Consider the following 12,338-nt stretch of genomic DNA (forward strand, 5'->3'; position numbering starts at 1 on the left):
CGCCCGCTGTCGCCGCACCCATGGCCCCTCGCGCGCCTCGCACCCGCGCCGCCTTCCCTGGCCTCACCGAGGCCACCTCCACCTCCTTCGGACCGCGCTCGCCCCTGCTCGCCATACCCTTGCCCCGCGAGCGCCCGTTGACGCTGGCGCATGCCGTCGCTCGCCTCACCTTCCCATGCACGCGCCCGCCTCGTCGCATAGCCGCACCGCGGCCTGGCCGAGTGCCAGCGCCCCCTTCTCCCCTTGTCCCGCTCTGCCGCGGCCTCTCCCGCTGCCGCAGGCCGCCCGGTTACCGCTGCTGTGCCGCTCCCCACGCCAGGCCCGCGCCTTCCCTGGCCATGGTCACCGGCCTCCCCCTGCTCCGGCGCTGCGCCGGATCTGCCCGCCCATGGGCGTGCGCCCATTCGGGTGGCGCCCGTCGCCTGCACGCCCGACCCGATAGGCCTATGGGCCATTGACATGTGGGGCCCGGCCCCAGAACGTTAAAGAAAAAAAAAGAAAAAAAGAGAACTAAAATAAATAAATAAATAAAAGAATTAAAATATTAATTAATTAATTAACTTAATTAATCTTGATTAGATTAACCTAATTACTAGTTAACTTAATTAGCCTAACCAGCCAATGACGAACGGGACCCACACATCAGTTTGACTAGTCAACACCCCTGTTGACTACTGATGTCATGCTGACGTCAGCGTGCACTATTCTGGATAATGTTGAAATTAAATAGTTAAATAAATTCTAAGAATGATTAAAACTTTAGAAAATCATATAAAATAAACCGTAGCTCAGATGAAAATACTTTGAACATGAAAGTTGCTCAGAACGACGAGACAAATCCGGATACGCAGCCCGTTCATCCGCCACGCATCCCTAACATAGCGAACACGCAACTTTTCCCCTCCGGTTCATCAGTTCAAAAACGCGAAACACCGGGGATAATTTCCCGGATGTTTCCCCCCTTCACCGGTACCACCTCTTACCGCGTTAGGGCACCCCTAGCATCACGCTTTGTCATGTCATGCATCGTCATGCATTTGTTTGCATTATATTTATTGTTTCTTCCCCATCTTCTCTCGCTAGACACCGAGACTGACGTCGCTGCTGGTGCCCCGTTCGACTACGCTGTTGACGACCCTCTTTCTTGCCAGAGCAACCAGGCAAGCCCCCCTTTGATCACCAGATATCGCCTACTCTTCTCTATACTGCTTGCATTAGAGTAGTGTAGCATGTTACTGTTTTTCGTTATTCCTATCCTGATGCATAGCCTGTCCTTGCTACTACTGTTGTTACCATTACCTGCTATCCTACTGCTTAGTATAGGATGCTAGTGTTCCATCAGTGGCCCTACACTCTTGTCCGTCTGCCATGCTATACTACTGGGCCGTGATCACTTCGGGAGGTGATCACGGGCATATACTATATGCTTTACACTGTTACATGACATGTGATACTGTTCGGAGATGGGGGCTGAAGGGGCAGGTGGTTCCACCCAGGTAGTGGTGGGCCTGGGTTCCTGACGGCCCCCGACTGTTACTTTGTGGCGGAGCGACAAGGCAGGTTGAGACCACCTAGGAGAGAGGTGGGCCTGGCCCTGGTCGGCGTTCGCGGATACTTAACACGCTTAACGAGATCTGGGTATTTGATCTGAGTCTGGCCATTTGGTCTATACGCACTAACCATCTACGCGGGAGTAGTTATGGGTATCTCGACGTCGTGGTATCAGCCGAAGCCTTCGTGACGTCAGCGACGGAGCGGCGCGCGCCGGATTGGACTGGAACGCCACTAGGCTAGGTCTGCTTCCGGCCGCGTACGCAACGTGCAGGTGTGCAAAGGGCGATGGGCCCAGACCCCTACGCCATAGGATTTAGACCGGCGTGCTGACCTCTCTGTTGTGCCTAGGTAGGGCTGCGACGTGTTGATCTTCCGAGGCCGGGCATGACCCAGGAAAGTGTGTCCGGCCAAATGGGATCAAGCGTGTTGGGGAATGTGGTGCACCCCTGCAGGGAAGTTTATCTATTCGAATAGCCGTGTCCCTCGGTAAAAGGACGACCCGGAGTTGTACCTTGACCTTATGACAACTAGAACCGGATACTTAATAAAACACACCCTTCCAAGTGCCAGATACAACCGGTGATCGCTCTCTCACAGGGCGACGAGGAGAGGATCATCGGTTAGGATTAGGCTATACGATGCTACTTGGAGGTCTTCAGTCTACTCTCTTCTTTATGCTGCAAGACGGAGGCTTCCAGAAGCGTAGTCTTCGAAAGGATTAGCTATCCCCCTCTCATTCTGGCATTCTGCAGTTCAGTCCACCGATATGGCCTTTACACATATACCCATGCATATGTAGTGTAGCTCCTTGCTTGCGAGTACTTTGGATGAGTACTCACGGTTGCTTTCTCCTTCTTTTCCCTCTATCCCTTCTACCTGGTTGTCGCAACCAGATGTTGGAGCCCAGGAGCCAGACGCCATCGTCGACGACGACTCCTACTACACCGGAGGTGCCTACTACTATGTGCTGCCCGCTGACGATGACCAGGAGTAGTTAGGAGGATCCCAGGCAGGAGGCCTGCGCCTCTTTCGATCTGTATCTCAGTTTGTGCTAGCCTTCTTAAGGCAAACTTGTTTAACTTATGTCTGTACTCAGATATTGTTGCTTCCGCTGACTCGTCTATGATCGAGCTCTTGTACTCGAGCCTTCGAGGCCCCTGGCTTGTAATATGATGCTTGTATGACTTATTTTATTTGTAGAGTTGTGTTGTGATATCTTCCCATGAGTCCCTGATCTTGATCGTACACGTTTGCGTGTATGATTAGTATACGATTGAATCGGGGGCGTCACACAAGAGCAAATACTCCTGGAAGCGGAGTGAAGGCGACGGCGACCGCACCATCTCTGCATCGTCCAATCCCAACTCTGCGACGGCTAACACCTCGAGCTGGGATGCGGCTGCGACTACCAGGCGCCATGAACCTCAAGATGGTGGTGTCTGTGTGGAGAAGCAGCGTCCAATGATGATGTCGGAGGACACGGGAAGTGGACAAACTTCGTCCCCAGTTTGCCGCCCGCATGGCAAGCAGAACATCAATCAGGCGCCTCCTACCAAAAACTCCATCCCCTGCCCCATTTGCAAATCCATTGAACATCCTCCTGCTAGATGCCCTCAAGTTTTGCAAATCCATTGACATTATGGAATGCTTCAGCTTTCAGAGATCGCTATGTTCTGACAACTTCATACGTCTCAAAGCAGAGGTTTGGCAATTCCTAGATGAAGTAGCAGATGATGAACAGTTCCAAGATCAAGTAGCCCAAGATAGTGAACAACCCACAGATTCTGAAGAGGAAGACGTAGACATCTAACGTTACTTAGCTGACGCTCAACAGTACCCTGTAGTCTAGTGCCGCTGGCACCCACATATATGTAAGCCTAAAGTGAGCAGAGCACATCCTAAGATGACTCAGTTTTGAGTGGAGCAATTCATCATTTGTACATTCAAACAGTTGTGATTCACAAAGAGGAGAAAGCTCACAATTGGACAACTTCAAAGATGTAGGCGACTAATCCGACTTTCTACGAAAAGAGATCTCGAATTAAGGAGGCGCTCAAGGTTTTGAAACCATCGACTGCAACGAGGCCACCGTGCATATGCCGCTGCATTCAACCTATATGGAATGGAAGGGGATCATCCAAACATTGTACCATTTCTTTTGGAATTGATGCATTTCATATTCATGTGTTTCAACAAAACGCGACGTGCTCTATATTTTTTTTCATTACCTGACTGTAGGACATCAATATAAGAATTTACACTGACAGCAGAATTCCACACTTGAGCTATAATGCTCTAAAAGCATTCAAAAGGAGGGTTTAGAAATTGCAAAAAACTTTAAAAATGTTCCAAGTACACACATAGCATGCATGTACTCTTTGTAATTACATTGGGAAAAACTCTTCTGCTTCGATACAACCCCGTAAACACATCAACGAAAGAAATCTCTCCATACTGCTTCACAATAAAGGGTAGGATCGTCTTTTTCAAAAGTAGGTCGCCCGATGGAATGTCGACGTACGCAATCCCCCTCCGCGCTGGGCCAGCCCATTTATGTTTTTCTGTTAACCCACAAAAAAGTGTGCAGGATTTGATTCGGGACCCACTGAATGAGGAGGTCAAGGGTTCAATTGGTTTCTTCTTTTCTCCTAGTTTCATTTGGCCAACGAGGTCGCGGTTTACTTTTTTTTTCATTTTTTGGTATTGTTTGGCCCGTTTTACTTCTTTTCCCCTTTTTTCTCTTTCTATTTCTTTTTCTTTTTCATTTTATTTTTCTTTTAGTAACATTCATAAACTTTTTTATAAAATTGATCAACTTTATTCAAAACCGTGAATAAAAATCAAATACATGATTTTTTTAAAATCATAGAACTCCTTTCGATTTTCATGAACTTTTATTTGAAAAATCTTGAATGTATTTCAAATTCGTAAACTTTGATTTTCAAATTCTTTTTCATTTCTATTTTCTTTTTGAAAAAGTGCTCGTGCTTTCAAAATTTGTTCAAAACTCTAAAAAATATTTTTTTTAAAAATATATAAATATTCGTACTTCAAAATATTGTATATAACTTTTATAAAATGTTCATGCATTTAAAATTATTTAGCATGTCAAGAAATGAATATTTTTAAAAGGAGAGAATTAAAGTTTGAACCCAACCTTTTTTGAATTTTTCAACATGTCTTGAATTTCACAAACATTTTTCTGAAAAACAATTAAAAAATTGGAATAAAAAACTGAAAATACGAGCAAAAAATTTAAGAAACAATAATGTCCCCAAACATTTTTAGTATTTATGTAGTTTTCTTTTTTGAAACAGGAATGTTTTTTAAATTCTAAACAAATTTTGAGAGTGCAAACATTATTTGAAACTCCCTAAACATTTTTCTGAGTTTTGTGAAGAAATTTTGAAAAAAAATTGAACATTTTTGTATTTTGTGAGCAAATTTTGAAAACAGAAAAAAAATTGAATCGTTGAACTTTTTCCCATTGAGCGAGTGCTTGGGCCGGTGCTGGACATTTTAAAACTGTTGCTACCAAGTATAGTCTAGGCCAGATGTTTTTTTTTTTTTGCATGGTAGTCTAGGCCAGATGTAATGAAGGATATACTCCTGGTTGCACGTATCAATACTGTTTCTATGTAGTATTGCCGCCACTGTTCTGTAGTGGTATTCTACAACTCTGTTATCTGCAAATAAGAGTTACCACGAGTACAGTACTAGTAATTAATTGTAATGTGGTGTGGTGGTGATGATCTGATCAACTATAGGGCACGAAGGAGACAAAAGGAGCAGGAATAATCTGCGCCAAAGAAACAACTACCTACACGCGCCAGACCAATAGGCGCCTGATGTCTCGGCCTAGTTTCTTCAAACCTAAGTCATTTTTTCTACTTCTCTTCTATTTTTTCGTTAATTCGTTTTCATATTTTTTGAACTTATTATTCTTTCTTAATCATATTGAAATATTTTAAATATTGTTTGGAATATCCAAAAATATTCTTGTTTCTAAATATTGTTTACAATTTAAAAAAATTATTGTTTTCGAGTTTTTGTTCACAAATTTAAGGAATATCTGCGTATCAAAAAAAGGGTTTGTAATTTCTGTTCAGTTTTTGGTCAAGATTTTCATAATTTCGAAATTATTTTCAGAATTTTGTATATTTCATGTTTTTCAGTTTTTGGTCAACATTTCAAATTCTCATATTTATAAAATCAATTTCCAAAATATTAGAATATGGTCAGAATTTGCTAGTTTTATTCAGGTTCCATTTTTTGTTCATACTTATTATTCAATGTTAAAAATATTGTAAAATGTTCATGATTTAAAAAAGCTCATAAATTAAAAAAAATCCGTATTGTCAAATTTTGTTCAAGGTCCAATAGGTGTTCCCGTTTTCAAAAAAATTACAAAGATCCAAAAAGGTTCAATTTTCCATATTTTGTTCCAAAAATTTCAAAAATGTCTCTGTTCTGAAAAATTGTTCACAAATTTATAGAAAAGTTCACAAATTTGAAGCAAGTTCCTAAAAATTGGAAAGAATATGTGGATTTGAAAAATATAGGGTTTTAAACAAAGCTTGCGAAATTAAGAAAATGTTCACATATTTGAGAAATTTTCAATAATTTGAAACAATGTTCATGAATCTGAAATTTTCAAGTTTAAGATAAGTCGATGATTTTTTTTTAAGTTAAAGAGAAAATAATAATAAAAAGACAGAAAAAAATTCTACTATGGAAGGCTCGTCGCTTTGTCGTACAAAAACAAGAAGAAGTAGTTATAAAGCACAATAGTTGAGGTTTCCCGGCTGGTTACTCTGTTTCGAATTAGACAGTGAGGTATGGGGTTTCAAATCCCACTACCCTCGCCATTTTTTTAAGGTTAAAGAAAGATGAAGAAAAAGTAAGTGGGCCAAGCCCAGTACACAAGGGGGTATGCGTTTCGGTGGTCGACTCAGCATATATACGAAAAGTGGGTACGATATGCGAAAGATCCATGTTGCCCTTTATATGTTTAGTGAGGGACGGTTGTATTGAAGCGGGACACTGAGGAAAAAATATGTCTGCCTTCATTATGCATCGAAAAGTCGTCCACAAAATTTTTCTGATGTAGGGGAATCCCTAATTCTTCGCTCAGTGTTTTGGGGTGTGGAAGAGGAGGGGGAGGAACGCAGCCGCCGCCTCCTCCCCCACCAAAAAAGCTAGGGTTTGTGCCTCTTGCCGCCTCCGCTGCAGGTCTGCCTCGTCTCCGGTGGCCCTAGGGCCATGGAGGCGAGGTGGATCATGGCACTGGCCGGCGAGAGGGCTCCGTTGTTAGTCGTTTCTTTCATATTTGTTAGGGTTTGTGTCCTGCTCAGGAAGACGAGACGGCGGCTGCGTTGAGGATCCTTGAGGCAAAGAGAAGTGGGAAAAACATGCTGTCGCTCAGGCAGGTCAGTGGTGGTTGGCTAGCTCAAGAATCTGACGATCTAACCCCAGAAGACATCACCTTCACGACGGGTTCTGAGAGAGCTCCGACGGACAGTGAGCTCTCGGATGCCAAGTTCGCCTGGCTCTGTGTGAAGCACGTCAAGAGCAACGCCATTGTGATTGCCAAGGTTAGTGCATTTCCCAGTGTGCCAAAGAAAAGATAGGTACAGTAAATTGCAGTTTGCAACATAACCATTGCAAGCAAAAACACCCGCCGTTTTCAGTACTTGTATTCAATATAACATCATTTATTTTGACCTTTCGCTGAACTTGCACCAATATTCGACTTTGGTTTTATGTCCATGCCTGCCTATGAACCATCTGTTGGTGTGGCGCCTCATGGGAACCTGTCTGAAACTAGTGCTAAGTGCACCCAGTGCTGAGATATTTGGCATAATCTGCAAAGAAAGAAACTCTGAACTTGCACTGATTTTCGACTTTGGTTTTATCTGCATGCCCATCTATGAACCTTCTGTTGGTGTGGCGTGTGCTGAGGAACCTGACTAAAACTAGTGCAAAGTGCAACCAAATGTCAAGATACTTAGCATAATTTGCAAAGAAAGAAACTCTGGTCTTGTATCCTTTTTCTCTCTTCAACCATTGTCAAATTAGGTAGTGCAAACTCACAGTCCTATCAGCTATTCCAAGCTTTGATTTCTACTATTCCTAAACCTACCTGACTGACCTGCCAAGTTTAGTTCAGTGAATGGTTTTGCTGAGTGAATTTATTTGACTGATCCTCCTGTGAGCGCAGGACAACTGCATGCTGGGCATGGGTAGCGGGCAGCCAAACAGGGTGGACAGCCTGAGGATCGCCTTCAGGAAAGCAGGGGAAGCCGCCAAGGGAGCCGCTCTGGCCAGCGACGCCTTCTTCCCATTCGGTGAGAAAAAACAACAACCCCATTTGATTTGACCAAGTGAGGTCTTACAGGTCGGAAAACTGACTCGCGTAAATGAAACTGCAGCTTGGAAGGATGCCGTGGAGGAAGCATGTGAGAACGGCATCAGCACGATTGCGCAGCCTGGCGGCAGCATGAGGGACAAGGACGCCGTCGACTGATGCAACAAGTATGGGGTCTCCCTCCTGTTCACCGGGGTCCGCCACTTCAGGCACTGAGCCTAACCTGAGTCTGTATCATATCACCGGTCTACTGTCAGTCAGTCCGCCGCGGGAACTTGTGGATGTTTGTCGCAATAAGACAGGCGCAGGTGATTCTGAGTCCAACTAGGATTAAGTGTATGACGGTGGCGAAAGCATTTTGCCATGTACGCAAAGTGAGGACGCCTAGGTGTTCGTCACATTGCTGAGCCAGCAGCGGCTGGGTAATAACAAGGTCGGAAAACCCGGGGCCATGTACTAGTTAAACCAAGCAAAAACCGTGTTTGTATTCAGACGTCGACATGAATCCAACTTGTGAGGCCATTCTGACCTTTTCAGATGCCAGCACGTGATCTTGGCTTGAAGTTTTGTGCTTGCCAGCAACCTTAAGATGCTGGTTTGTAGAATTATGCCAATTCTGTGGATGGGTAAAGGGTATCAGGTGCTGCCTGAGTGTAGCTTCCAGAGAAAGAGACTATGAATGATTGTTTTCTTTTTTCCTTCTGGAATTCAGATGGATATAACGAAATGTAGAAGCATTCTACTGAGAGAAGCACGACGGGAATCGTGCTGAAGCAGAATGAAATCTCAATCAACTTCAGATGCATTTGCAACTGAACAGTGTCCTGCTTGTTGCTTTGTTACAACTTGGGCAATGTACAGATCCCTGGTGTAGAATTTGAGCAACTTGCATGCTGACAGACTCCAAGAGAGTTGTATCGCGCGCTGTCTGTCTAAACCATTTACATTCTTCCATGAAGCAATTGCAGCAAACCATTTGCAATAACAGTTTCACCCGGAAAGAACCATTTGTGCCTCATCTATGCCAGCACAACCTAGCCGATCTTTCGCTATGTATGCATAGCTAACAGTCTTGACATCCTCAAGGGCACTCCTATAGCATCGTGTCGCGCCGAGCTTGGGCATCGATGTGCACGGCCAGGTGTGATGGTCTAAGAATGAGCCCAATGCCTAATGCATACCCCTACTCACTAGAATGAGATCAATGCCAAGTTTAACTCATGCTGACAACAACAAACTTCACACCATGAATGAAACAGCAGTTGGACAAAACAGAAATGCCATACCCCTACTCACTGGAGCGGCCCTGCTGACAGAACAGAATTGGTACCACAAACATTTTATCGAAATCAATCTATTACTTCTTCCACCAGCATCCAGCCACATATGACTTGGTATGGCACAAACAAACTCATCATGTAATATCACCTGCAGAAAGCATGCCTTGTAGAAGTAGGTCTTTCAGCTGCTGCCCCAACACAAATTCTAGCTAGGCACCAGTAGTGTTCTGGTACAAGCGGCACGGCGCGGCGCCACCATTAAATCACATAGATCATTTGTCCCGTTGAGTAGTACTTGAGGTCGAAAGGGTCAGCAAAATCAAAATCAGAAGCTAGCTTGTGGCTGTGAACTGTAGATTCTCCGTCGGCGAGCGGGCTGTTCAAGAGCTCTAGTTTGCAAGCTTTGCTTTTCCATTTAGCGCTGGCCAGAGGCTTCAGCTTGGCGCTCACATAATCATCCCCCGAGGAGAAACATCATTGGTCACCACAACCACCATCTTCTCCAGCACCCGAGCCCTCTCCGCGACGAACTTGAGGAAAGTGACCTCGCTTCTCGTCCCTCGGAACTCGTAAAAGAACAGCCTCTTCAATTCTTCATGCCAGAACCTGAGATTGACCTTGCCGGTGGACTCTTCAGATATGGGCCGGGACTGCAGGTGAAATCGATCAGCATACATACATAGTTGAGGTATCTTATCAACGAGGACGGCAATTAACATGCAGTATTCTAAAAAAAGCAATTATCATGCAGCAGTCAAACAAAGGTACGGCCCTTTTTTGGTGAATGGTCTGATGATTTCTTCTCATATTTTTTATTCGATATCACATTGTCACGGTTGTGTGTTTGTAGGAGATACATTGCCCCCAAGCTTCTACTGTTCCGCTCTTGCTGAAGTCTACACTTGGTTATGGTGAAAATCCTCATCAAAAGGCGGCATTTTACGGCGGCGGGAGTATTTCTCTAGTCAATGCCCGTGGTATTGCCACATCAGTTCAGCATCATGGAAAGGTTAGGAGGTCCTGTATTTTTTTTTCAGTTCTTGCTCCAACAAAGTGGCATAGAAATTAATCAAACATACACAGGTGGTTTTGAGTCCAACTAGGAATAATTGTATGACCAGCATTCCCGCCTATGTGCTCGTCATGTTGTAACACATTGCCGGCAGGGAGTGGGTAACTAAGGACAGAAAACCAGGGCCATGTACTAGTTAAACTGGGCAAAAATATGTCTGTGTTGAGACCTCAACATGAATCGAACTTCTGAGGCCATTCTGACCATACGATCTTTTGCTTGAAGATTTGTGATTAACACCAACATTCCACTGGTTTGTAGTGATCGTGTGGAGCACAGGGATCAACTCTTGAGCTGTAGATCTGATCTCCTATTTATATGTAGTAGATTTTGTGGATGGGCAAAGGGAATCAGATGCTGCCTGACGTGTTGCTTCGGGAGAAAGAAGAAGACTCTGATTGTTTTCTTTCAGAAATCAGATGGATACACTAAAATTTAGAAGCATTCTACAGAGAGAAGCGCGAAGGGATCACGCTGAACAATGTCAATTTACTGGAGATACATTTGCAGCTGAACAATGTCTAGATGCCCTGCTCGTTGCTTGTTACAACTGGAGCAATGTCCACATCCCTGGAGTAGAATTTGAGCAAACTTGCATGCTGATAGCCTCACAAAGACCATTCAAATGCCAGCACGTGATCTTGTCTTGAAGGTTTGTAATGAAGCACAATGAAATCTCAATCTACTTCAGATAAATGTGCAACTGAACAATGTCCAGATGTCCTGCTTGTTGCCTGTCTCTGGTTTGGAATTTGAGCAACTAACATGCTGGTACTGTGTTTCTCAAAAAACACCTTGCAAAGAGTTTCGCCGCACACTGCTGCCTAAATAGTTTAAGCAATGATTTTTCCATGAAGGAATTACAGCAAACTATTTGTAATACTTGAAGCTAGGCAAAGAAATAAATCTGGAGGCCTCCTCTTTGCTAGCACAACTGAACTGGTATTTCACTCTGCATAGCTAACAGTCTGACAACCAAATGATGCCTGAATGCGTGCTGCGGGTGTGTCGGTCTAAGAATGAGACCGGTGCCTACTGCATACCAAGTTAACTCATGCTGACAGCAACAAACTTATAACATAAATGAAGTTACAGTTGGACGAAACAGAAAGACCATAGTAATAGTCACTAGGCTAGATAGCCCTGCTGACTGAACAGACTTGCAGAAATTGGTGCCACTAAACATTTTCATCTAACTCAATCGTGCTGAGACGTGCTTAGCTGAGATATTATTTGGCGGTTTGTCTAAGTTGAGACACGCATATTGTGCCGAGATTTTGTATGGTAGACCTCATCTGAGATAGATTTTGAAAAGGTGAAGATACTACCACTTCACTTACGAAATATGATGAAAAATAATATTGGACATGAAAACCACATTTGAACAAAAGTTTCGATGATTCTAGACAGCATAATCATATACTTCAACAATTCTAGTAAGATCGACTCAACACTACAAACATATGTGTTGGAAACTTTCAACCAAATATTGGTTGTCCATGAAGTAATTAACAAGGCCATCATATCATCCTACAGTAGTGAAATAATACTTTGACTTGGGTACTAGGATGGGTGACCTCCTGGGAAGTCCTCGTGAAAGGGTTTCATATCTAGGCTACCCCAACTTGTTTGGGACAAAAGGCTTAGTAAGTAAGTAAGTACTTGGCACTAACAACCTCATCATGTCATACCACCTGCAGAAAGCATGACACAGCTTGCAAGAGAAGTAGGTTTTTCAGCTGCTGCCACAACACAAAGTCTAGCTGCATAGTATGTACCAAATAGCCTTGCACAGGTGGCACGGCGCGGCGATGCCAATTAACTCGCAAAGATCCTTTGTTCTGTGTGGTAGTACTTGAGGTCAAAAGGGTCTGCAAACTGAAAATCAGAAGCTAGCTTGTGGCTGTAAACTCTAGTTACCCCGTCATCGAGCGAACTCTTGAAGAGTTCTACTCCCTCCGTTCCTAAATATTTGTCTTTATAAAGATTTCAAATGGTCACCACATACGGATGTATATAGACATATTTAAGAGTGTAGATTCACTCATTTTGCTCCGTATGTAGT

The 12,338-nt window shown here is 43.9% G+C and overlaps 1 protein-coding gene across 1 annotated transcript; it reads left to right on the top strand.

Moving 5' to 3' along the window:
* The first annotated feature begins 6,907 nt into the window (after positions 1–6,907).
* Positions 6,908–8,414, top strand: LOC123058841 (bifunctional purine biosynthesis protein PurH). Its single transcript, XM_044481518.1, has 3 exons — positions 6,908–7,148; positions 7,775–7,901; positions 7,986–8,414. Exons 1-3 carry the CDS (start codon positions 6,966–6,968, stop codon positions 8,078–8,080), a joined length of 405 nt encoding a protein of 134 aa, XP_044337453.1. The 5' UTR covers positions 6,908–6,965; the 3' UTR covers positions 8,081–8,414.
* The last annotated feature ends 3,924 nt before the right edge of the window (positions 8,415–12,338 follow it).

This window comes from Triticum aestivum, chromosome 3A (genome assembly GCF_018294505.1).
Source record: "Triticum aestivum cultivar Chinese Spring chromosome 3A, IWGSC CS RefSeq v2.1, whole genome shotgun sequence".
NCBI lineage: Eukaryota > Viridiplantae > Streptophyta > Magnoliopsida > Poales > Poaceae > Triticum > Triticum aestivum.

Bases quoted from the DNA above. Each gene is read 5' to 3' on its own strand.
- LOC123058841 (XM_044481518.1), top strand. From the start codon at position 6,966: ATGCTGTCGCTCAGGCAGGTCAGTGGTGGTTGGCTAGCTCAAGAATCT. The intron at 7,149-7,774 runs GTTAGTGCATTT...CTGTGAGCGCAG, and splicing joins ACGCCATTGTGATTGCCAAG to GACAACTGCATGCTGGGCAT. The intron at 7,902-7,985 runs GTGAGAAAAAAC...ATGAAACTGCAG, and splicing joins CGACGCCTTCTTCCCATTCG to CTTGGAAGGATGCCGTGGAG.